At 41.7% G+C, this 27,657-nt stretch overlaps 1 protein-coding gene across 3 annotated transcripts in view; it reads right to left on the bottom strand.

Moving 5' to 3' along the window:
* LOC134351995 (microtubule cross-linking factor 1) overlaps positions 1-27,657 on the bottom strand; it is a 219,489-nt gene that overhangs the window by 57,169 nt on the left and 134,663 nt on the right. For 2 of the 3 annotated variants that reach the window (XM_063059036.1, XM_063059020.1), the window contains exons 8-11: positions 22,819-23,049; positions 15,776-15,952; positions 6,234-6,401; positions 3,169-3,423 (exon numbers count right to left, since the gene is read on the bottom strand). In XM_063059036.1, coding sequence (XP_062915106.1) covers positions 3,169-3,423; positions 6,234-6,401; positions 15,776-15,952; positions 22,819-23,049 — 831 coding nt within the window. The remainder of the gene's footprint in view (positions 1-3,168; positions 3,424-6,233; positions 6,402-15,775; positions 15,953-22,818; positions 23,050-27,657) is intronic. The other variant, XM_063059028.1, reaches the window with a different exon arrangement.

Raw genomic sequence — 27,657 nt, 5'->3', positions numbered from 1 at the left:
GATTGTTGATTAGTCAGGGCATGAAGGGATAAGAGGAGAAGGCAGGAAATTGGGGTTGAGAGGAAAACTGGATCAGTCATGATGAAATGGCAGAGCAAACTTAATAGACGAAATGGCCCCAGAGTAGCACTGCTGGAGAGCAGCTTTGTCGGTCCAGACTTTCGTCATCAATTCTCCATAGTGCAACTTGAATCTGGTGTTTTCTGAGCCAAGGGCAAGATTGTTACAAACAGTTGTTGCTTGTATGCAATGTGTGAAGTACAAGGCAGTAAGCATTTCATATAAGTAACAGCCTCCCCACCTTTCCACCCACTTTATCCCATTCCTTCATTGATTTTACACTGGTCACTTGTATGAAGCAAAATACTGCTCTGCTTTCACTTCTGGAAACTGCAGCAGAGTATGTTACATACTTTATCAGTATTGTTGCAGTATTGTTGATGGAATGTGCAAACACTGTTTTAGCTTTAGACTAGTTGAAGCAAGTGTCCAAATGAGAGGCATGGAACCAATTTAAAGGGTAAAAGGAAACCTTTATTTTAAATCAAGCCTTATCTTTTTTGTTGAAAAGTACATTAGGGAATTGTTCCTATTCTCTGTACCTAAAAGACCGAAAACAGGGAGCTTACATCTCAATTACGGTGTGCCCCTAAACAAAAAGGGATTGCCAAGAGTTTGCATACAGAAAGATCAGAGAAGTATTAGACCAAGTCCACCTTTCATTTCTCAGACATATGCTTATTTATGCTTTTGTCTTCTGTAAAAGACCAAAATTCTGGAGGGAATGGCTGAGAAGAATGGAGCAATTCAGCCCACAGCGTTGCTGCTTTGTGATGGTTCAACTTGTCAGAAAGCAATGCACTAACAGCACCACGTAAAACATCAAGGCTGCAAGCAGAAACCTCTTGACAGAAATATAGCAGTTACGTGAATTAATTTAATGAAGTATTTAAATGAGCTCCTCATTATAGATCGAGAGGCAGATGATGGGATTAGCTCTTTTATAGCTGGCTTGAGTCAACTGGCCTCCTTATGTGCCATCAGTATCAATGACTCAATAATAATCTTTTTCAGTAGCATTAATTAGTTTCATACGCAGCAAGGCTAACCATGTCCAACTCCTGCCCAACTCTTAACATGTGAACTGAAGCAATCAGCAAACAGTAGAGAAAATTGACAGAGTTTCAAACCTCAGTGGTCCGGCTACACCATGACACTACTCTGAACAACTCCCAGCTGTTCAGAGGATGGGTAGTAACACAATTAAACATGGCGAGCATCAATCGACAACCAACTCTGTAAAGCATCCCATGAGACTTTGCCTTGTGGCATAGGGTTCTGGCACAACACAATAACAGACTGCAGTATGCTAAGGCTAAGGAGCTTCATATACTGCTGATTGTTTCATGGAGGAAGATCACTTTGAACTTTATTTTTCATTTACCGTTCAGTTATCCTTGAAATAATCCCTTCCCCCAACTACATAAGTATAATCCCCCTTCAGTAAAAATAATTGGCTTTCCTCAGTCTCCCAGCTGTCAGTGTAAGAAGAGGAGCCAGTCAAAATATATTATAACTGTTTATCGAAAAGAGATTTGCAAAGTACTGAAGCACAGGAGACATTATTTCCTCCTCAAAGACTAATAAAACAGGAAGTTGACTGTGGAGTAACTGTACATGATTACAACACTGTTCCATTTCTAGACAATGCAAAACCGATACTGGAAACCAGAAAACTGTTCATTGTATTTTTCATCAATAGCTCTTTAAAAAATATCTTTAAAGGAAGGTCATTGTACTTCTAGAGGTTTTTATAATACTTTCACAAATGTGAGAACAGGCATTCACAGATGTTTCCAGGCACATTCTAAAGCAATGCTGAGTCTCCGAAAACCAAGATTTTTCACATTCCTAGCTGACAATTGAACCTGCCTCTGCATTTTCATATTTCTTCCCCCAGCACAAATTCACTGCTTAGTATGCCCAAAATTACCAATTTTCAGGAATCTATCAGCTGCAAAGATTTAGTCTCTAAAGATCTTAAGATGAGTCAAATTTCAAAGTAAAAATGTGAATGCAGAATTATTGGAAACAATCTCCAGGTTAGTCAGCAACTGACAAAGGAAATGCTTGATTAACATTTCAGTGACCTTCATCATCTGCAGAGTTCCAGAATTCTTGCCTTCGTTGAAGATGAATCATCCATTCTTAACCTACATGTTGCAATTTGAAGCAAAATACTGGCCATAAATTAAAGAACAAAGATTCTGTGGTTTTATATTAGTTTTACACAGTTTGTGCTTCCATATTAACTTTAAGAATGATAAGCCCAGCCTTGATATGAATGCACTTTATATGAGTGTGTGTGTGTGTGTGTGTAAGTGTATGAGTGAGTGTGAGTGTGTGTGTGTGTGTGTGTGTGTGTGTAAGTGTATGAGTGAGTGTGAGTGTGTGTGTGTGTGTGTGTGTGTGTGTGTGTGTGTGTGTGTGTGTATGCGCACGCCATATTTATGGGGGGAGGGATGTGGGGGTGTTAGATCTGTTTTGTGACCTCCATGTGATGAGTTACACTTGCAAATCCAACAGGTATGAGCCAAATGTTAGGCATATGCTCCCACAGCATATGGTGCTCCGGAAGTCATCTGGTTCCTTGTTAACTTCAATCTCCAGTTTATTTTTGCTGCTTTCATCTACATATTGTTTCTCCGTCTTTGTCTACGACCACTTCTAATTCACAGGCCAGGAATGTACTCAAGACAATTTGAATATGAATTTCCCCCACTCCTCTGCATCTCGGTGCTATGCTAGACTTTTACAAGAAGAAATTTAAAAACTACAGAACGAGGGCAGGAGAATGACACCAGTTGATTGTTCTAACATGGAGCTCAGATGAACTGAAAAGGCAGATTAATTGCCTTCCATGCTGTAACCATTCTGTAATTCCATGATAGATGCTATTTCAATGGTTTGTTCATTGTAAACTATTATTATCTATCCTCCATGAACAAGGACATGCACTAATCCACTTTGAACTGCACCAATGAACATGCCAGACTTCGGGAGCCAATGCATTCTCCTTCAGTGTAACATCAATGTTCTTCAGCTATGGGTCCATGAACCTGTACAGCATGATTTCCGCCTCTCCACGTGCCACTTGACATTACCTACCTGTTCCAGCTTGCTCTGTAGTTCCATAGTCTTGCTTTTCCACTCTCGCTCCTCTCGGTCAAACTTCTCCAGCAGCTCCTCCTTCTCTCGCTTCCACTTCTTCTCGGACTGCTGCAGCTGCCAGTGCAGATCCATGACCTGACTGTGAGTGTCCGCCAGCAGCTTGCGGTGCTCCTCCCGCTCCCGCGTGAACACATCTTTGGGATCACCGGAGCCCTTCTTGCTGGAAGACTGTTTCCCAATCTTTTTTTCAAACTGTTACAAGAAAGTGCAGATTTCAGATTCTGCAAGTAACATTGGTAAGCACTGAAACACTTCTTCAAATCTTAACAAGAGATTCAATAAAACTAATGTGCCTAGTTTTACCAGAAATTTAGAAACATAGAAAATAAGAGCAGGAGTAGTCTATTTGGCCCTTCCAAGCTGCTCCACCTTTCAATATGATCATAGTTGATCGATTATCTTAATACCATGTTCTCACTCTCTCCCCGTAGACTCTGATGCCTTTTGTGTCTACAAATCTATCTACTTCTTTCTTAAGTATGATGTGGCCTCTACAGCCTTCTAAAGGTAGAGAATTCTACAAGTTCAGCACCCTCTGAATGAAAGAAGTTCTCTTCATTTAAGTCCTAAATACTTTACCCCATACTTTCAGTTTACTTCCCCATTTTAGTTGCCCCAGCCAATCTCTCCTCCGAATACAGTGTGACGAGTCCTGTCAGAATTTTGTACTTTTCAAAGAGATCCTTCCCATTTTTCTGCTTTACTGAGTACAGCCTAGTTTCCTCACACAACAGTCCCAGCATCCCTGGAGTCAGTCTTGAGAAGCTTTGTCTCATTCCCTCATACTTTCTGATGTAAGAAGATCAAAACTGCATATAATGTGGCCACATAAGGCCTGGAATAACTCTACAATAAGATACTCTTCCTCTTGACTTCAAAACCTCTTGCAATAAAGACCAATATACCATTTGCCATCTTAAGCTTCATTCACCTGCAAGTTTGCTTTTAGTGGTATACAAGGTAACCCCAATACCTCATCACCTAAACAATATCCGCTTTTTGATTCCAACTTCTTCTCCCTTCCTTGACAGTTCTGATGAAGGGTCTCAGGCCGAAATGTCAACTGTTAATTCCTCTCCATAGACGCTGCCTGACCTGCTGAGTTCCTCCAGCATTTTGTGTGTGTTGCTCTGAAATTCCAGCAACTGCAGGATCTCTTGTGGTTACAACTTCTTTGATTCTCCTTCTGAAGTAACTTCATAATCTAGTCATTCACTCATACAATTTCTCAAAGCCTCACCTCATCATTCTCACAGTTCCATCCAGATTTGTATTGTCACATTTAGAAGAATTATATTTGATTCCCTTGTTCAAGTCCCTGGCACTGATGCTTGAAGTATCTGACAAGTTGCTGTCTGTCATTCTGAGAAAGCCCTATTGTTTCCTACACTGTTTCTTGTCTGTCAGCCAAGTTTCAATCCATGCAGGTATACATCCATATTTTGCACTCTAACCTCCTATGTGGGCCCTTATTAAAGTTATGAAAATCCAGAAACACCACACCCAATAGTTCCCCTTTATCCATTTACTAGTTGCATCCTCGAATAACTCCAGTGGTTTTGTTAGATACAACTTCCCTTTTCATAACCTTTTCTAAGTTATACCCTTCATAACAATCTAGTATTTTTTTTAATCTAACAGTTGGCTCTTCCACCTTTTCCTCATCCTTCCTTTTGGAGGAAATATTCCATAATCTATAGAAATTTAGAAAAGACAACCAGTGTTTTCACTATTTCCTTGGTTCCCTCTTTTAATACAATTGGGTGCAGGGTGAGAGAATTTATCAGATTTTGGTAAAAATGTGCTGTGTGTGTTGGTTCTGTGTTTTGCACCTCGGCCCCAGAGGAACACTGTTTCGCTTGGCTATATTCATGTGTATGGTTGAATGAGAATTAAACTTGAACTTCAATCTGACAGCAGTTCATATCCCATTAATGAAATAATCCCAACAACTAAATAAATCTGCTGCTGTCAGAAAAGAAAAATTCTTAACCATCAGATTGTACTAAACAATGATTCACCAATACATCTTGGGGAAATAACTCCCCTTCTCAATATGGTATGTCCTCTGAAGGGCCCTTGCAAGCTGCTCATTTTAAAGACATATAGGAAAATTAAACCATATCCATGAAGGAACAAATAAAGGCTATGATGTTTTAGGGCTGGTGATAATTAGTGTTCAATTTTATTCCTGGGTGAGGCTGCTGACTAGTGAGTTATCCGGGGAGTGATCCTTTGAACTGCTGGACACATTTATTGACCAGGCAGAGCTCGCAAACTGCTTGGCAACTTCCAGATAAAAATGACCATGGGAGGGAGAATCCAAAGCAGGTGAGCCTGTTCCTGTAGGTCCCAAGTGCGACTTACAGGAACAAGCTTGCTCTTCTGGGCTCATAAATAGAATTATTAAAAACTACAGCCAAATCTCTTCCACCTTTCAAGGTGGTTAAGTAGATTGGTGGGATTGAAAAATTCACTCAGGTCCCATGTTAAACTTGCAGTTGGGTTCTGATGTGGTCTTTCCATCTGATCTACATAGTTGAAGACTTGTAATGGGTATCACTTCCATTAACTTCTTAAAAATTTTTGTTAACCAGATTAGAGTAGTAAGTGAGTAAGGAAGTAATCCATTAGGGTTACACACTGCTGAATATATAACCATACCCCTAGTGAAAGAGTTGTAGTTGATTCAAAGAGAAGGATCTGGGCTGAGACTATGATGGACCTTTAGCTTGACAACCCGACTCCTTCAGAGTCCAAAAGGCATGTTCAACAGGGATAATGAAAATGGCTCCTCCAGCATTTCTCTGGAATCTAGTTTCAAAGATGTAATGGCTTTTCAAAATTCCTCAAAGCTGTAGTTCATTTTAACTATAATTTAGTATATCTTAATTTTTGGGGAATGTAACATACAGCTGACTCTAAATAGCCGCTCATAGTGAAGTGTAAACTGGTTTCCCATCATAGTTGAGATACTGATCAATGTGAACATTGCCATCTACCTGGGCCAGCTGACATTTTTGCTCAGTGTATTCCATCTCCCAGGCAGCCTTTTCATTGACATACTGTTGTTGCAAGTCATGGCGACGTTTCTCCTCCTCCCCAAGCTCAGCACCAAACTCTTCCAAAATAGACTTCAGAGCAATTAGGATCCTTCGGTTTTCTCTGGCCTGTGGAAGGGAGAAAGTTATATAAAAATTTTGCACCGTTTGGCAAAAGATCCATGAGTAGCGTGAGGAAAAGCTTACTTGTGCAGTGGTAGTTCTGACACAAAATGAATTACTTGAAAAGCGGTGTCAATTGCAAGTTCCCAAGAGAATGATATGTATTTGTCTGGGAGCAAATTGCATCAGATGGGGAAGAATGGATTGTTCTCTGGAGAGTAGGCAAAGTCTTGAGGGGACGGATAGCCTATTTTTGTCCTGAGGTGAATAATTATATCTAAGATTCAGTGCAACTAGTCCAAACCAGTGTTTCTGAAATATACAAGTCCCTGCTCATTCCTCTCCAACAGATCAAAAACACCTTGTGTGTGCAGAGAACAGAGTCACATTTGGCTCTGATGTCTTCCAGATCCAGACCCATTTTTGTTTATGAAGAATGATGATGAGGTAATGGAGGATTGTTTATCTCCATAGAAACAATAATATTCAGTATGAGTCAGGTATAATGTGGAATATAAGAAAGAAACCTCTAAACACTCTAAACTATAACTATGTTGATGCAAGCTCAAGAAATCTCAGCAGTGCCTCTACTTCCTCAACAGGCTAAGGAAATTTGGCACGTCCCCTTTGACCCTCACCAATTTTTAAAATCGATGCACCATAGAAAGAATACTATCCGGAGATATCGCAGTTTAATATGGCAATTGCTCTGCCCATGACTGCAAGAAACTGTAGAGAGTTGTGGACACAGTTCAGCACTTCACAGACACCAGTCTTCCCTACGTGGACTGCCAAAGATCCCACCCACCCCAGACATTCTCTCTTCTCCCCCCTCCTATGGGCAGAAAATACAAATTCTGAAAGCACGTACTGTTATAAGACCGTTGAATGTTTCCCTGAGATGATAAGATGGGATCTTGACCTCACAATCTACCTTTTTGTGAACTTGCACCTTACTGCCTACATGCACTTCACTTTCTGTAACATTTTAATCAGCATTCTGTTATTGCTTTACCTTGTACTCCCTCAATGCACTGTGTAATGAACGGACAGCGCACAAAAGATTTTTCACTGTACCTCGATATGTGTGACAACACTACATCAATTGACAAGTCCAAGTGGAGCATATAAATTAATTTATCAGATTTGCATAACAATGCTTTACATATCATTAATTATTGTTATGTACAATGACCACTGTGTTTGAAAATGTGAGGGGAATTTTGCAAAAGTCAATGAAGTACATGAACACATTTCGTTTCTGGTGTTGGTAGTTACAAGATAAATTAGTACAAGGCAACAAGTAGTAAGGCTGTATTTTCTTTGACTCGTTTTTAAACTTGTTGGCAGTAAAGATTTATTTTACTTAAAAAATTAGCTGCAAATAATAACACTTTTCTAATTTCAAGGGTCAACTTACCAATGGAAAATACTAATCATTGCAAGTTATGTTTTCTTTATGTGTAGAAACACAATGAAGTCAACAAAGATGACAAGGGAGACTGCGTATGCTCGACTCTTGAATTAAAACAAAATGTTTACAGAATTCAACAGGTTAAGCAGCATCTATGGAGGCAAAAGGTGCAAGTCGATGCAATCTACATCAGAACTCTATGACATTTGGACAGACACACAGATTGGGAAGGTTTTATGAGCCAAATGCAGACAAATGGAAATAACTTAGATGGGCATGGCTGAACGAGTAGGCAGAGACTCAGTTTAATGTCTTGTGTGATAATGGCTTGGCTGACAGTGCAACGCGCATTTGGGAGTGCTGCGGAGAGTCAGCCTGAAATACGATGCTCTAATCTCTACACTGGGACTTGATCTCCTAACCTAGTGGCACGAAAGGAACATTAATTCAGTATCTTCAACCTCTCGCTACGGCAGTATGAAGTATCCACCTGCTTCATGTAGGTTTCAATCATACCGGTACGCAAGATAAACATGATAATCTGCCTCAGTGACTATTATCCAGGAAGTCTTACATCCAATGTGATTAATTAATTAACATATCCATACCATGATAATAAATCATAGGAATTTTGAACTTTAATTCATATGCAATTGACCTGTGTTAAATGTGTAGCAGTTTAATCCTTGCAGATGTGGTTAGATCACATGAAAAGCAATAAACCACTTTAACCCTGAGAAATGCAAGCAAAACAAAAAATATTTTCAACAAATTACTTGAAATTACTCTGTTGAATGTCAATCATATTAGCTTTTGAACTCAGGTTTACATTGACATGTGTATTTTCGGCACAACCATTTAAAAAACTAAGAATTATGACTCATTACTTTACATTATGTTTGGATCTCAATGCTGACACTGAATATAAAATTTATAGAGGAAGCTCTGAAGGCACAGGAATTGCTTAGGCACCAAAATAATCCAATTCCTCTGGCTGTGCTCAACTCTTTTAGGTACCAATTAAGATGGAACTTTAATAATTAACTGCAAACGAAGAAGGCATGAGGGGCCACAAGGGAGACCAGGTACTAAAGACAACAGGCAACAGGTAACTGTAGGCAAGGTGTAACTAGTTGAGACTGGCTGCTTCGATGGATGAACAAGGGCAGTGGATGATAACTGGGTTTAAAAAGGCTGCAGGTGACTCCTGTAGCTGGGTGGAGACTGGGAAGTGTCTGCTTGTGCAGGTCTGACTGGACTCTCCTGCCTATGGCCAGCACCCGATAGCCCAGGACGATCCGGATGGGTTCAGTGCAGCTCCTCGATGAGCAAGGATCCAAGATGAAACTAGATGGCAGCCAAGAACCCTCCTTCCTTCCCTGGGCTGCACCTTTCCCAATTGACCAGGTACTGCACACCTTGTCCATGATGACGTGAATCCTTTAAATGGCGGACTATGTACACTGAACCACCTTCCACGATCCTAGGTTCTGGAGTTGCAGGCTCAGATAGGTTGAGTGGTCCATGAAAAACAAACCACAGGCTTGTATATGGTGACATATATGTATTTGATAATAAATTTCCTTTGAACGTTGAAGAAGGACACATGGAAGTTAGGTGGTTAGGTGTGATCCTGAGGGACAGCGGCAGATGGAGAGGGAAAATGACTGGATTCAATGTGATGAGTGATCTTGAAGAGACCATTCAACCAGTGTGAGAGTTTGCAAGGAAAGATCTTGAGTGCACAGACAGTCACAGTCGCCAGACCACAGTAGACTGGCTGGTGCTACCACCGGTTGGCCTGGAGGTAGTAGACATGGATGGCAGCTAAAATATACCTCCATTGTTGGTTTCTCCATGGTGGTCGGTAAACATGAAGCACTTCAAAGCGGCAGAGGAGGTGTGTAGTTTGTCTTGGCTCAGAGCAGATACTTCCTGCATGTGGAAGAGCTAGAGGTGGCGAAACATCTCGGAAACTTCTCAACTTGCTGATTGATCGTTGGATTATAGCCAGAGGACAAACTAACTGAAATGCGGAGGAGGGAGTATAAGGCTCACTAGAAGCAGAAGAGGAATTGTGGGTCCTAGTCTGGCACAATATCCTGAGGGAGCCATGGAGCCCAACTGCATTTTGGGGAACCAGGTCCGCCAGCTCAGAGGCTGACGGAAGTTCGGGGAGGGCAATGATGTGGTCTGCCTTGGAGAACCGATCCATCACTGTCATGATCATCATGGGTCCATTGGAAGGTGGCCAACCAGTGTTGAAATCAATGGTGATGTGCCAATTTGATGGTGAGTAGCTCCCTGTCTCCTACTCCACAACAGTGCTGTGTAGAGTGGAAATTACGCGAGAAGGCGGCACAAGAGTGTGCTTTCCCATCTAGTCCTAGCAGCGATGAAGCGTCTCCTCGCAAGCGTGGTCAGTGACAACAGACCATGAGGTGGGTGATTTGCTGAGAGAGGTGAGAGAAGCGGCAATTTTGCTGTAGTTTCTGATGAAACAGCAATAGAAATTGGGGAAGCCCAAGAAGTGCTGTAGCAGTTTGAGGTTGCTGATCAGGCTGTACATGCTCTGTAGATCTAGTTTGATGAAGACCTGACAAAGCGTTACGAATGTGCTATCCATCAAGGAGAGGGTAGCAGTCTTAATGGTGATTTTATTGAGTCCCCAGTAGTCAATGCAGGGACAAAGAACCCCATCTTTCTTTCTGACAACGAAGAATCCTGCACCGGCTAGAGACTGGGATGGTCAAACAATACTGTGCTGTTGTGCTTCGGTGATGTAGTCATTAATAGCTTAGATTTCAGGGGAGAAGAGGGAGAACAGATCACCTTGGGGAGGGGTGCTGCCCAGGAGGAGGTCAATCATGCAGTCGTGTGGTCTGTGAGACAGCAGGGCATTGGCTTCTCTTTTACTGAAGGTGATGACTAATTTGGGTATTCCTGTAGGTGTTTACTGAGGTTGAGAGTTTCCTCTGTCTCCATAGGTTTACAGGGTAAAGTCAGCTGAGGTTGCAGGCAGCTGGTCTTGCGGGTGAGACCCCAACTCAGCAGAGAACTGGATGGCCAGGTGAAGTGAGGGTTGTGATGGGAGAGCCAAGGGTAACCCAAGATGAGAGGAGTGTTGGGCAAGTAGATCAGGAGGAATTGGATGGACTGACAGTGCTCTCTGATGCTCATGTGCATAGGTTGTCTGCACACTCTGAGCATCCCAGACCCCAAGCAATGTGTCAGTGGAATGATGTAGAAGGGGTGAGAGGTAGGCTCGGTAGGGAGTCCAAGCTGCAAGCGCAGGGTCTGGTTGCTTGCAGTGCTGGAATCAACCAGAGCCTCCTGTGTACGTAGAGCTGTCGGGGTGTGGAGGAGGACAAAGAGAAAGAGTCAGACAATGGTGCTGGAATGAGGGGTCAGGGGAGCTTATCAGATAGGAAGCTCCTCATCTCTACCCAGTGCTGCCACTTCCCAGGCGCAGTGCACATCCAATGTATTGGTGATCAGTTGCTCTGCAGTACGCACACAAGTTGTTTCTCCACTAGCGCTCATTCCCTCTTGGGGTTAAGAGAGCCCTCTCTAGTTGCATGGGTTCTGGAGGTGTTGCTGATGAGGGACCAGCAGCTTGAAATGACATCAAGACAGAGAGTTGGTTGAGAGTGGTGAAGAGATACACAATAGTTTCCTGCTGCTTCTGGATCATGTGCTCATGTGGACTGACTACTTCCTTCAGACAAGCAAACTCTGCTGGGTCATTTGCTAGTTCGCCCATCCTGTCAGGCAATGTGGAGGAGGCCCAGATGCAGAGCAGTGGAGAAGATTCAGCAGTGAATGATAATTTTAATAATAAACCGTGAAATAACAGCCACGAGTGGCCTCAAAACAAGAGCAAACAGATTCTAAACACAACAGCAGTTCCCTTTTCGTGCATCAGGCAGTATTTTGTTTTGCTGCTTCCTTAGCATTCGTCGGTTTTTTACGAGGCCGAGTTGCTAGCTCGACACTGAACCTAGCACAGATGGCCAGATTTGAACTCAGCAACATTGGCCTCGAATTCAGGCGCTAATACCACTAAACACAACAGGCAACAAGGTAACTGAAGGCTAGGAGCAACCAGCTGAAGCTGGCTAGTTCAATGGGTGAACAAAGACTGTGGATAAGAGTTAGGTTAAAATAGGTTGCAGGTGATGAATTGGAAATAAGAGGCAAGTGACTCCTGTTAGCTGGGTGGAGATTGGGAGGTGTCTGCCTGTGCAGGCTTGACAGCAATCAGTTCTCCCTGTGTTGGTTGCTCCAAGGCCTGAGAATCTCACCAAGGTGGCTATGGAATTTACATTCATATAATTAAACAAATCTACAGTTTAAAAAATCCACTGACAGTGACCATGATTGTTGGAAAGCACATCTGTCCTGTCAGGCTACTCTAGAGAATAGTTATGAGCTATGTTCCCTCTAAGCTGTGCGTGTCTGTGCGCGCACACACGTTTTTCAACCAGCACACAAAGAAAATTAATGTGCGCACAAAAGGTTAGTTACCTAAAATAATGTAGTAATTAACAATTATACTTATTGAAAATAATCTTTTAGCTAAATGTTTCTGTTAACTAGTTAGTTGGTTTTTCAAATACCACAATGCACGTCACTACTCTACGTCACCTCACCTTTCCTGTTCCGGTTTGTACAGCTGCATCACGGTGGCAGCCATCTTTGGCGGACAGTGTTCATATCATAAAGTTTACAAAGATCTGTTTCAAATCCTGTAGATAGCTTACTTAGTTTTTACTGAAAAAGATCAGTCAAATGACCCTGCGGCTAAATACTGTCACAAGAAATTGATAAACATCGCATACAAAGTAGCTTTACAGGTCTTAAGTGATGTCTTTGATGAACTGGCTGCACCATGCAAGATTCTGCAAAAGAGTGGCCTGACACCGATTGATTCACTTCATTTTTCACGAGGCAAATTAACAAGATAAGAAAGCAGTATCTGGGAGACAATGTTTCGTGGAGTGACAAAGTTAAAGTTTTGCTAAGCCAACAACGTGAAGAAAATATCACAGTAGATACAAGTTTGCTGTTGACTTTTATAAATAATCTTTGTGTTCATTTAGAAGAAAGGTTTCCTGAAGGTGAGGTACAAGAATGGTCAGCTTTTGATTTCTCCGCAATTGCAGATTGTGCCTTCGCATTTGGCGATGAACAAGTTAATGCCTTATGTCTAAAATATCACGATTTTCTAGCTGAAAATACTGTAATTGTTAGACAGTTTAATGATTTCAAATTTTCCGTGCAAGAAAGAATTAAATCCAAACTGATTTCAAACTTTGCTCAAATGGTGGCATTTGTACTTCAAAATGAACAGTTTTGCGACCTTGCACAGTTGATGGACATTGGGGGAACCTTTCTTGCGTCTAATGCTGACTGTGAGTGAGGTTTTAGCCTAATGAATCAACTCAAAAACAAGCTGAGAAACTGTTTAGGTGAATGTCATTTGGATATGTTAATGAGTATCAAAAGCTATCAATTGGATGGAAGTTCTATTAGTCTAGATAGAGTTTACAAAGAATGGGTAAATGCCAAAGACAGGCAAGAGAAATGATAACTGAGTGACTTAAATATGTATGTTATTTTGTTGTTATTCTGTGCAGTTTTATGTCAAATATTTTGTAAACCTATATAAACTGTCCCATGTGTGCATTCAGTGTGCATATACTTTGTCACAGGAAAAAAATTTGCACAACATTAGATTTTTGCGCACACTGACTACTAAAAATTAGAGGGAACATTGGTTATGAGTCAATTACATTGATGGGTTGGAGTCATCTGTAAAGGCCAGACAGGGCAAGAACAGCAGATTTAATTCCCCAAAGGCCATTGCTCAACCAGATGGGTTTTTAAAACGAGAAAATAACAATTTTCCAGTTTCACAGACGATATTGTTACTAGCTTTTCACTGCCAATCTATTTAATTTACACCAGTTGTTTCCAGCTGCCTCTGGATTAACAATTCACTCCTCAATGTTAGTCTAGTGGCTTGACATTGAGTGATCACAGTCCTACGGTTTGTAAAATCAAATAATTGTCCATGGATGGAAACCATGTGACATATTGTGTGCAATCCAGCTCTTTGCAGGAGCAATCCAGTCAAGTGCATCCCCAAGCTTTTTCACATGGAGAGAATTTTAGAGGGTGAGGATTCCTAGATCAACAAATCAGGATTCAGAAACTACTCTGGCAGTTGCCACAGGTTGCCAGCTGAAAATAATACTTATCAAGTCTCTCTATACTTCTAAGAATCCTCTCCATCCCTCACCAAAAGCTGTATTTATCTGCACGTCTATCTATTAGCCTATAATGGATCAGCGCACAGTGTGAGTGGAGCCACCGTGACAGAGAGCTTGATCAATCACAAGTCTAAAGCCCATTCCACAGAGCAGAGATCACGCCCCATATTCCTCCTAAGCTGGGTTCCAAACAGGACAAGTAGACGCATGCTGTCCTAGTCTGATACTGTTATCTTCTAAAGTTTTGATGACTGGATTTTGCAAAAAAAATCAATCACAAGATGAAAGAAATATGAACTGAGCTCATTGCATGCAGCCATGAAATATGGCTAAGAAATGTGTATACAAATGGGGAAAAAGCAATAGGTGGTAGCATACCAAAAAGTGTATAACAATAGGAGAATCTTGAAGTGCATGCCCATTGATCCTTGGAGGCAACAGGACAGACAGATAAGGCGGTTAAGGTGATACACAAGATACCAGTCTTTGTCAACTGAGGCTCAGAATATGAGTGCCCAGAAATCTATAATCATGAGTTGTGCCACATTTCTGATCACCACACTCAAAGAAGGATGTGATTATACTAGAAAGGGTACAGAGGGAATAAATGAGTATGTTGTCAGGGCTACAGAATTATGAGAAAAGGCTGACTAGGTTCAGTTGTTTTCTTTCGAACAAGGAAGAATTACTTGAGCTGTAAAAAACTATTACAGACCAAGACAGTATGGACAGACAGAACGTATTTCCATTGGCAGAGATTTATGTAATTTGTCTAATTATCAGACGGGAGTTCAGATTTTATTTTTCCTTCCCCTCCAACAAGTACTGAGTGTCTAGAACTCACAGCCTGAAGGGGATGTTGGGTAGAAATCCTCATCAGGCTTACAGGATGTGCTTAAGGAGCTATGGGCTGCAAGGTGATAAACAAACAACTGGGAAGCAGAAATCTAAATAGCTTGATTTTTGCTTAGCATGGGCTTGAACAGCCTCCTTCAGTGCAGTAAAGTTCAGTGACTTCACAATTAAGATAATTTGTTGGTCACTTTAAAGAAGGATTTTATTCCCTAGAAAATAGAAGATTGAGGTATACACTCTTATGAGGGATATAGATAGGGTAAATGCAAGCAGGCTTTTTTTCACTGAGATTGGGTGAGACTACAACTAAAGGTCATAGGCTAAGAGTGAAAGGTGAAATGTTTAGGGGAATTTCTTCACTCAGAATGTGGTGAGAGTGTGAAATGAGCTGCCAGTGGTGTTTGCAGGGTCAATTTCAACACTTAAGAGTAAGTTTGATAGGTACATGGATGAGAGAGGAGTGGAAGGCTATGGTCCTGGTGCAGGTCGATGAGACTAGGTAGATTATGGTTTAGCACAGACTAGATGAGCCAAAGGGATTGTTTCAGTGCTGTAGTAACAGAAGGTAACAGAACTGAGGGAAGATCATAGAAATGTTGGTTAAAATACACTTCCAACAATGCATAGTTAAAGTTTTTTTTTTAAGTACTGCACTTTATTTTATAGAAAGCTGCAGGTTTAGTTTAATTCACTTTACATACATATGAAATATGTCATGTGAGTTGCATCGGCTGGTTCTTCTGAAAGCTAATCCAGAAAATATCAACTGGCAGAGTATTGTAGAATGAGAGAAATTTCTAAAGGAATAAGGATACAAACAGGAACTACTGGCATACCTGCTTCTGGTGCTGTAGTAACTCTTTTGTCTGTAGCTGAGGCCTGTAGTCATCACTCTCTGAAGGGGAAAGTTGGGAGTATTCAGTCAGCACATAGCCACTGTCCTCTTGGTCAGGGTCCAGCTCTGTCTGTTCAAGAAGCAGGTTAAATTCAGGCAGGCTTTCAATCTGTTCAGGCTGAAAAATAATTTATTGCTTATTAAACAAATATTAAATGTTTTAAGCACAAATATTTACAAGTGATACAAATGAAATTAACAGTCAGTCCCTGCTGCAGTAGCGTTTTTTTAATATGTGGAAATATCATTGAACATAACCAAAAACCAAAATTTTCCTTCCAGAAGCAATATCCAAAAGTGAAAGGAAGTGTCATTATGATCGAGTCTTCCTTTTCTCCCCATATGGTCTGATCTACAGATGGTTGAATTCTTGTACACTGTCGCTTATCAAATCAGGACCAGTATAACCGATCTGTGGCACACACAAAATGCTGGAAGAACTCAGCAGGCCAGGCAGCAGCTATGGAAAAGAGTACAGTCGATGTTTTGGGCCAAATCCCTTCAGCAGGATTGGAAAAAAAGACTAACCTACCAACCGGCGTGTCTTTGGACTGTGGGAGGAAACCAGAGCACCAGGAGGAAACTCATAATTTCTATGGGGAGGATGTACAAACTCTTTACAGAGAACATCAGGACTGAACTCCAAACTCCAACACCCTGAGCTGTAATAGTGTTGTGCTAACCGCTACACTACTATGGCATCCCTTATTCCCCCTTAAGGTCCCTTTGGGCCCCTTCTCTGAGAAAAGATGTGCTGGCACTGTGGAGGATCCAAAGGAGGTTCACAAGAATGATTCCAGAAATGAAAGGGCTAATGTATGAGGAGTGGTTGATGTCTCTGGGCCTGTACTCACTGGAGTTTAGAAGAATGGGGGGTGGGGGCACAGAATCTCATCAAAAGCTAATAGAAACATAGAAACATAAAAATGAATGTTGAAAGGCCTAAACAGAGTGGATATGGAGAGGGGGTTCCCCACAGTGGGTGATTCTAGGACCAGAGGGCACAACTTCGGAATAGAGGAATTTTTTTAGCCAGAGGGTAATGAGTATGTGAAATGTGTTGCCACAGGTGGCTGTGGAGGCCAGGTCATTGGGTATATTTAATGCAGTGTTTGATAAGTTTTTGATTAGTCAGGGTGTTTTTTTTTCCTCCTGTCCTGATGAAGGGTCTTGACCCAAATCGTTAACTGTACTTTTTTCCCCACAGATGCTGACTGGCCTGCAGAGTTCCTCTAGCGTTTTGTGTGTGTTGCTTGGATTTCCAGCATCTGCAGATTTTCTCTTGTTTGTAACTAATCTGTGAAGGTGACCCAGATTATTAAGGCTGCTTTCATAACCTGGTTGCACAGAGAATGAATGATCAGAGAACTAGTGGTCACCAAAACTTGAAAAATAGCTTAAATAATGAAATAGTTTAAGTAATTAACCTTGCTTTTATTAAGAGAGAGCATAAGAGTATGAAATGCTTGGATCGATACTGAAAGTGTACAGTTTCTCAGATTGCTCTTCAGAATGGAAAACAGATGCAAATGTATCACCATTGTATTCATAATATCCTACCACAAACTTCCAGATGGTACCACATGATTGGTCAAGTTGCCATCTCCCTGTTCCATCTTAAAATGACAAATGGGATTCATGTTAGAAAGCTGCATCGATAATTTAAGATCAGAGCTGGATTGTATTCATTTCCAAAATTATAATTATGGATTGGTTAACCAGAATGATCTTTAATCTTTGCCTGACCCACCAACAACCTCCTTCATCAGGAAATGTGGCTGCAGATCAGGGATACAAATGTGTTTTCGGAAATGGGGTTTTAAACTGCCAATAGCGACCATCTTGCTAGCAAATGTGCAGTCTCTGGTGAATAAAATCGATGATCTCAGAGCTAGGGTGCTAAATCAGAGGGACATTAGGACCGCGTGTGTCCTTTGTTTCAGAGAATCCTGGTTAACCCCTTCTGTACCGGATAGATCTATAGAGTCCCTCAAAAGCAGAGGTGGAGGAGTATGCCTCATGATCAACTCTTCTTGGTACACAAATATATCAGTGCTGTCCCAATTCTGCTCACCAGACCTGGAATATCTAGCAGTTACGTGCCATCCTTTTTACCTACCGTGGGAGATTTCTGGGATCATTTTGGTAACAGTATACATTCTACAGGTCAATGTCAATCAGGCTTTAAATGATCTGAGCAATGGGATCAACATGCATGAAACAGCACACCCTAACGTCTTCACCATTGTTTTGGGGGATTTTAACTAGGCCAGTCTGAAAAAAATCACTAAGCAATTACCATCAACAGATTATTTGCAATACTAGAGGAAACAACACACTGGACCATTGTTACACCACCATCAAGAATGCCTACCATGCTATTCCACGCCCTCACTTCAGGAAGTCTGATCACCTGGCTGTACTTCTACTCCCTGAGTATAGACAATAGACAATAGGTGCAGGAGTAGGCCATTTGGCCCTTCGAGCCAGCACCACCATTCACTGTGATCATGGCTGATCATCCACAATCAGTACCCTGTTCCTGCCTTCTCCCCATATCCCTTGACTCTGCTATCTTTAAGAGCTCTATCTAACTCTTTCTTGAAAGAATCCAGATAATTGGCCTCCACTGCCTTCTGAGGCAGAGCATTCCACAGATCCACAACCCTCTGTGTGGAAAAAGTTTTTCCTCAACTCCGTTCTAAATGGTCTACCCCTTATTCTTAAACTGTGGCCTCTGGTTCTGGACTCCCCCAACATTGGGAACATGTTTCCTGCCTCTAGCGTGTCCAATCCCTTAATAATCCTATATGTTTCAATCAGATCCCCTCTCATCCTTCTAAATCCCAGTGTATGCAAGCCCAGTCTTTCAACACATGACATTCCCGCAATCCCTGGAATTAACCCAGTGAACCTACGCTGCACTCCCTTAATAGCAAGAATGTCCTTCCTCAAATTTTGAGTCCAAAACTGCACACAATACTCCAGGTGGGGTCTCACCAGGGCCTTGTACAACTGCAGAAGGACCTCTTTGCTCCTATACTCAACTCCCTTTGTTATGAAGGCCAACATGCCATTAGCTTTCTTCTCTGCCTGCTGTACCTGTATGCTTATTTTCAGTGACTGATGAACAAGGACACCAAGATCTCGTTGTACTTCCCCTTTTCCTAACTTGACACCATTCAGATAGTAATCTGCCTTCCTGTTCTTGTCACCAAAGTGGATAACCTCACATTTATCCACATTAAACTGCATCTGCCCACTCACCCAACCTGTCCAAGTCACCCTGCATTCTCATAACATCCTCCTCACATTTCACACTGTCACCCAGCCTGGTGTCATCTGCAAATTTGCTAATGTTACTTTTAATCCCTTCATCTAAATCATTAATGTATATTGTAAATAGCTGCAGTCCCAGCACTGAACCTTGCGGTACCCCACTAAGTCACTGCCTGCCATTCTGAAAAGGACCCGTTAATCCCTACTGTCAGCCAATCAATTTTCTATCCATGTCAGTACCCTACCCCCAATACCACTTGCTCTAATTTTGCCCAATAACATCCTATGTGGGATCTTATCAAAGGCTTTCTGAAAGTCCAGGTACACTACATCCACTGGCTTTCCCATGTCCATTTTCATAGTTACATCCTCAAAAAATTCCAGAAGATTAGTCAAGCATGATTTCCCCTTTGTAAATCCATGCTGACTCGGACCTATCCTGCTACTTCTATCCAAATATACCACTATTTCATCTTTTATAATTGACTCCAGCATCTTCCCCACCACGGATGTCAGAGTAACTGGTCTACAATTGCCTGTTTTCTCTCTCCCTCCTTTCTTAAAAAGTGGGATAACATTAGCTACCCTCCAATCTGCAGGAACTGATCTTGAATCCATAGAAAACTGGAAAATGATTACCAATGCGTCCACAATTTCTACAGCCACATCCTTAAGTACCCTAGGATGCAGACCATCAGGCCCTGGGGATTTATCAACATTCAGTCCCGTCAGTTTACCCAACACCATTTTCTGCCTAATGCGAATTTCCTTCAGTTCCTCCGTACCCTAGGTCCTCTGGCCACTATTACATCTGGGAGATTGTTTGTGTCTTCCCTAGTGAAGACAGATCCAAAGTACCTGTTCAGCTCCTCTGCCATTTCCTTGTTCCCCATAATAATTTCACCCGTTTCTGTCTTCAAGGGCCCAGCTTTGGTCTTCACTAATTTTTTCCTCTTCACATACCTAAAGAAGCTTTTACTATCCTCCTTTATTTTTTTGGCTAGCTTACCTTCGTACCTCATCTTTCCGCCCCCCCGTATTGCCTTTTTAGTTACCTTCTGTTGCTCCTTAAAAGTCTCCCAATCCTCTGGCTTCCCGCTCATCCTTGCTACGTTATACTACCTCTCTTTTATTTTTATACTGTCCTTGACTTCCCTTGTCATCCATGGTCGCCTCTTACTCCTCTTAGATCCTTTCTTCCTCTTTGGAATAGGCAGAGACTGAAGACTGCAGCACCAGTAGTGGGGACCAAGAATCTATTGACAAAGGAATCACAGGAGTGCCTACAGGACTGCTTTGAATCGGTGGACTGGACTGTATTCAGGGATTCATCTTTGAATCTGGATGAGTATGCTGCAGTTGTTACCAACTTCATTAAAACCTGTACGGATGAGTGTGTGCCTACAAAGACTTACTGTACATTCCCAAACCAAAAGTCGTGGATGAACCAGGAGGTACATCGTCTGCTGAAAGCTAGATCTGTGGCATTCAAGTCTGGCAACCCAGGCCTGTACCAGAAAACCAGGTATGATTTGCAGAGGGCTATTTCAAGGGCGAAGAGACAATTTCGAATGAGGTTGGAGGCGACATTGGAAGAATGACAACTCTGGCACGGTTTGTAAGACATTACATCCTACAAAACGAAACCCAATAGCATGGATGTTAGCGATGCTTCACTACCAGATGAACTCAACGCTTTCAACGCCCACTTTGAAAGGGAGAATATAACTACAACTGTGAAGATCCCTGCTGCACCTGATGACCCTGTGATCTCTGTCTCATAAGCCGATGTTAGGCTGCCTTTAAAGAGAGTGAACCCTCACAAGGCAGAAGGTCCTGATGGAGTACCTGGTAAGGCTCTGAAAACCTGTGCCGAACAGGTAGGAGTATTCATGGATATTTTCAACCTCTCACTGCTATGGGTGGAAGTTCCCACTTGCTTCAAAAATGCAACGATTGTACCAGTGCCTAAGAAGAATAATGTGAGCTGCCTTAATGACTACTGCCCAGTAGCACTCACATCTACAGTGATGAAATGCTTTGAGAGGTTGGTCATGACTAGACTGAGTTCCTGCCTCAGTAAGTAAAGACCTGGACCTATTGAATTTTGCCTATTGCCACAATAGGTCAAAGGCAGATGCAATCTCAACGGCTCTTTAACTGGCTTTAGACGACCAAGACAATACAAACACCTACGTCAGGACGCTGTTCATCAACTATAGATCAGCATTTAAAATCACCATTCCTACAATTCTGATTGAGAAGTTACAGAACCTGGGCCTCTGTACCTCCCTCTGCAATTGGATCCTTGATTTTCTAACCAGAAGACCACAATCTGTGCGGATTGGTGATAACATCTCCTCCTCACTGATAATCAACACTGGCGCATCTCAGGGGTGTGTGCTTCGTCCACTGCTCTACTCTCCCTATACCCATGACTGTGTGGCTAGCATAGCTCAAATACCATCTATAAATTTGCTGATGATACAACCATTGTTGATAAAATCTCAGGTGGTGACGAGAGGGTGTACAGGGGTGAGACATGGCAACTGGTGGAGTGGCGTCGCAGCAACAACTTGGCACTTGATGTCAGTAAGACGAATGAGCTGATTGCGGACTTCCAGAAGGGTAAGACGAAGGAACACATACCAATCCTCATAGAGGGATCAGAAGTGGAGAGAGTGAGCAGTTTCAAGTTCCTAGGTATCAAGATCTTTGAGGATCTAACCTGGTCCCAACATATCGATGCAGTTATAAAGAAGGCAAGACAGTGAGTATACTTCATTAGGAGTTTGAAGAGATTTGGTCTGTCAACAAATACACTCAAAAACCTCCATTAATGTACTGTGGGGAGCATTCTGACAGGCTTCATCACTGTCTGAATGGGGGAGGGGGCACTACTGCACAGGACTGAAAGAAGCTGCAGAAGGTTGTAAATTTAGTCAGCTCCATCTTGGGTACTAGCCTACAAAGTACCCAGGGCATCTTCAAGGAGTGGTGTCTCAGAAAGGTAGTGCCCATTATTAAGGACCTCCAGCACCCAGAGCATGCCCTTTTCTCACTGTTACCATCAATTAGGAGGTACAGAAGCCCAAGGGCATACACTCAGTGACTCAGGAACAGCTTCTTCCCCTCTGCCATCGGATTCCTAAATGGACATTGAACCACTGGACACTACCTCACTTTTTTTTAACATATATTATTTTTGTTTTTGCATGACTTTAATCTATTCAATATACATATACTGTAATTGATTTACTTATTTATTTATTCCCCCCCTTCTATATTATGTATTGCATTGAACTGCTGCTGCTAAGTTAACAAATTTCACGGCACATGCCGGTGAAAATAAACCTGATTCTGATCTTGTAGTACTATCTCCTTTTGTCATTTATTTTTATTTTCTATGCCAAAGTCATTTTCTTTTGTTCCTTTTCCATTTTTTAAAAATCAGTTTATCCTAAGTTTTTCTGGTTCTAACGAAATGTCAACTCTACTTTTCAGATTTTACAGATGCTTTCAACGTGTTCTGTTTCAGTATCAGATTTCCAATAGAATTTTGCTTTTCCACTAGAATTAAAAATAATGCTCATATCATTTTTACTATTTACCTCCCATAATATATAATTTTTACTGTTTACCTCACACACGATGCAATAAACTGGAACCTCTGAAAAGAGACTACACTGAGAATGTCAGGCCTACCTCCAGGATATCCTCCCCTCCATACTCTATTTTTTTTCCTTGCCGCCAGTGTTTAAGCAACCATTTGAGTTTGACATAGAACAGGAAGCTGTTCTGTTTGAACATTCTCATCTCCTGCAGTAGCAGAGTCCTCTCATGACTCCAGGACTTTTGCTCCAGCCTGTTCTGTAGGTTCAGGCTTTGCACTTCATAATCTTTCCTCAGTAGATTCTTCTGGTTTTCCTCTTCAATCTGTCACAAGGCAAATAGTAGAACAAAAAAGTACTATAAGTGTCATGAAATTAATAGAACTCAAATCTTAATATTGAAACATAGTAATTCTTTTCAAGACTTACACAATAATCCAATGAAAAACTGAGATATTATTCCACGCTTCAACACGCACCACAAGGCCAGAAGACATAGGAGATGATTTAGGACACTTGGCCCATCGAGTCTGCTCTGCCATTCCATCATGGTTGAATTATTATCCCTCTCAACCCATTCCCGTGCCTTCTCCCTGTAACCTGTGATGCCCTGACTAATCAAGAAACTACCAAACATCACATTAAATATACTCGATGACCTGGCCTCTGCAGCCGTCTGTGGCAATGAATTTCACAGATTGTCTACCCTCTCACTAAAGAAATTCCTCTATTCTGAGGTTGTGCCCTCTGGTCCTAAAATCACCCACTATGGAAACATGCTCTCCACATCCACTCTATCTAAGCCTTTCAATATTTAATAGGTTTCAATGAGATTCTGTGCCCCCACATTATTGTCTCAGAGGACTGAAAATAGGGCAAACTTAGAGTCACAGGGTTATAGAGCATGGAAAACAGACTTTCACCTCAACTCGCCAATGCTGCCAGGTTGCCTAACTAAGCTAGTTCCATTTCCTCTATTTGTCAAATATCTCTCTAACCCTTTCACATTCACGTACCAGTCCAAATGCCCTCTAAAAGTTGTAACTGTACCCATCTCCCGCTTGTTCCATATACACACCACTCAGTTGGATGGAAAAGTTGCCTCTCAGGACCCTTATAAATATTTCCCCTTTCACTTAAACCTATGGTTCCAGCTTTGGTCCTCACTATTCCAGGAAAAAGACTGTGGCTATTTACCTTATCTATACCCATATCTATATGGGAGAGCCAAAAGGGGCCATGAGAAGGCCTTGGCGGGCAGGATTAAGGAAAACCCCAAAGCATTCTACAAGTATGTGAACAGCAAGAGGATAAGACATGAAAGAATAGGACCTATCAAGTGTGACAGTGAGAAAGTATGTATGGAACCGGAGGAAATAGCAGAGGTACTTAATGAATACTTTACTTCAGTATTCACTATGGAAAAGGATCCTGGTGATTGTAGTGATGACTGCAGCAGACTGAAAAGCTTGAGCATGTAAATATTAAGAAAGAGGATGTGCTGGAGCTTTTGGAAAGCATCAAGTTGGATAAGTCGCCAAGACTGGATGAGATGTACCCCAGGCTACTGTGGGAGGTGAGGGAGGAGATTGCTGAGTCTCTGGCAATGATCTTTGCATCATCAATGGGGACAGGAGAGGTTCCAGAGGATTGGAGGGTTGCGGATGTTGTTCTTTTATTCAAGAAAGGGAGTAGGGATAGTCCAGGAAATTATAGACCAGTGAATCTTACTTCAGTGGTTGGTAAGTTGATGGAGAAGATCCTGAGAGGCAGGATTTATGAACATTTGGAGAGGTATAATAAGATCGGGAACAATCAGCATGGCTTTGTCAAGGGCAGGTTGTGCCTTACAAGCCTGATTGAATTTTTTGAGGATGTGATTAAACACATTGATGAAGGAAGAGCAGTAGATGTAGTGTATATGGATTTCAGCAAGGCATTTGATAAGGTACCCCATGCAAGGCTTATTGAGAAAGTAAGGAGGCATGGGATCCAAGGAAACATTGCTTTGTGGATCTAGAACTGGCTTGCCCACAGAAGGCAAAGAGCGGTTGTAGACAGGTCATATTCTGCATGGAAGTCAGTAACCAGTAGAGTGCCTCAGGGACCTGTTCTAGGGCACTTACTCTTCGTGATTTTTATAAATGACCTGGATGAGGAAGTGGAGGGATTGGTTAGTAAGTTTGCTGATAACACAAAGGTTGGAGGTGTTGTGGATAGTGTGCAGGGCTGTCAAATGTTACAGTGGAACACTGATAGGATGCAGAACTGGGCTGGGAAGTGGCAGATGGAGTTCAACCCAGATAAGTGTGAAGTGGTTCATTTTGGTAGGTCAAATATGATGGCAGAATATAGTATTAGTGGTAAGACTCCTGGCAGTGTGGAGGATCAGAAGGATCTTGGGGTCCAAGTCCATAGGACGCTCAAAACAGCTGCGCAGGTTGACTCTGTGGTTAAGAATGCTTAGTGTATTGGCCTTCATCAATCGTGGAATTGAATTTAGGAGCCGAGAGGTCATGTTGCAGCTATATAGGGCCCTGGTCAGACCCCACTTGGGTACTGAGTACTGTGCTCAGTTCTGGTCGCCTCACTACAGGAAGGATGTGGAAACCATAGAAAGGGTGCAGAGGAGATTTACAAGGATGTTGCCTGGATTGGGGAGCATGCCTTATGAGAATAGGTTGAGTGAACTTCGCCTTTTCTCCTTGGAGCAACGGAGGATGAGAGGTGACCTGATAGCGGTGTATAAGATGATGAGAGGCATTGATCGTGTGGATAGTCAGAGGCTTTTTCCCAGGGGTGAAATGGTTGCCACAAGAGGGCACAGGTTTAAGGTGCTGGGGAGTAGGTACAGAGGAGATGTCAGGGGTAAGTTTTTTACTCAGAGAGTGGTGAGTGCATAGAATGGGCTGCCGGCAATGGTGGTGGAGGCAGATACGATAGGGTCTTTTAAGAGACTTTTGAATAGGTACATGGAGCTTAGAAAAATAGAGGGCTATAGGTAAGCCTAGTAATTTCTAAGGTAGGGACATGTTCGGCACAACTTTGTGGGCCGAAGGGTCTGTATTGTGTTGTAGGTTTTCTATGTTTCTATGTACCCTTCACAGACCTATAAAGGTTAGAAGATCTCACATATTTCTATATCCAGTATTAGCATCAAGTACTTTCAGGCCACTCATAGCCCAGGGCCACATTATCTTAACAGCATGAAATTTAATTTAAGCAGAGGCACAACTACTTCTACAGCACCAACAGCTGGCTAGGTTTACCAGTCCTTTGCCAACTCCATTTTGTTGATTTCCTGTCCATCCCCCACTTCCCCAACCTAAATTGAGTTAACACTGCCAACATACACAGAGAGTGCCAAAATGGAAGAGTATCTATGTAGTTGTCTGTTAGAACTGGAAACGAATATATGCTGAAGTGTAAAAAGATAGTGAACAAACCCACTGTGTTGCCTTGTCTTCCTTAGTGGCACAGGAAATTTATCATTAACTTGCATGTGATTCAGTTCTGTATACTAACCCATTGCATTACTCACCATTAATCAGATCCTGAATAAAGCTTTTGCATATTATTCTAAACCACACTTTGCAAACATCTAAAAATATGTTTTCAATCATCAATGCATTTGAATCAGAATAAAACACCTCAAGTCATCTTTGCCCAATGAAATCAGCTGGCAAGACTTAAAAGATGTTATTAGATTAATTACATATATTCTAGAACTTCATCAATATTTATTGCAAAAAATAATTATCACATTTTTTAAAGGACCTGATTTTTCTCTCCCAAAGGCATTTTTAAAAGTCACTTGATTAATCTGCCTCTACTTCCCACACGAAAACAGGGACACGTGCTTTGGTTGGAAGGGGAAGACAGAAAGGGCAACAGGCAACCCAATTGAACATTAATCCGATTACAAACATATGCACAAATAGGCACATGTACAGAGAGGTTTTTGTTTGCATCTTCACCAAAAGCATTAAAATTTAATTTTCTCGGCATGCTTGCTATAGATGTTTCTGATCTCTAGGAATCTTCATGATGACATTCGCTTCAACGCTTTTCAGTTTCCCTGCCTTGGAGGAAAGCAGTTGCTTCATCTTTATTTGGTCTGAGTGGAGTGGGTGCCTGTGTAATTCTACAAATAATGTTGGCAAAATGACAATATGGGACATATGGGAATATGGGACAATTCGCTTTGTTACCAGAGCTGAAATTCCCTGTAAGTACTTACTGTGAAAGTCTATCAAAAGCAACATTTCTGGTTACAAAATGATCCTTCCTCAAAAAGTCTGTTGGAGACAAAAAATAATTTCTCCCTACACATCAGAGAAGACCACTTAACTGCATGCTTGCACATGCCTGCAAGCTAGCTCTTGTATCTTAATTACTCAGCTGTGTAACAGAAAGAAACACTGAAGCAGAGATCCATGAACACTACCTCACTATTACTCCTTCACACCATTTTATTTTTATTGCAAATTATAGTAATTTGTTATCCTGCACTGTCCTGTTTCTACAAAACAATAAATTTCACAGCTTATGTCAAAGAGGAAAATAACCTGATTCTGATCATTCATCAGCTTTTGGATGAAGCTGATCAATTACTGTCACTTCAGTGATCCCCTTGTTGAGCAGAAATTGTGCAGCTCCTATCCATATATTTACAATCCCTTTGAAAGTTACCAATGAATCAACTTGGACCAAGATTTTACTGTATGCATTCCAATACAGTTTAATAATCTATTCCTGGGTTTTTTTATTTGTTATTTGTCCTTTTACGGTTTACAAAGCCCAGGTACGAAGTATCATGGAGAATGCCTGCTTATCATGGATGAATGCCTCAAGAGTGTCCTCAACCAGCTTGATTCCATTCAGAGAAAGGCTCTCAGGATTATAAGAGTAGATGAAGTCACAGCTCGTGAGA

This window comes from Mobula hypostoma, chromosome 1, assembly GCF_963921235.1.
Source record: "Mobula hypostoma chromosome 1, sMobHyp1.1, whole genome shotgun sequence".
Classification (NCBI taxonomy): Eukaryota; Metazoa; Chordata; class Chondrichthyes; order Myliobatiformes; family Myliobatidae; genus Mobula; species Mobula hypostoma.
The sequence above is the reverse complement of the archived record's forward strand: the minus strand, read 5'-3'. Positions and strand labels throughout refer to the sequence as shown.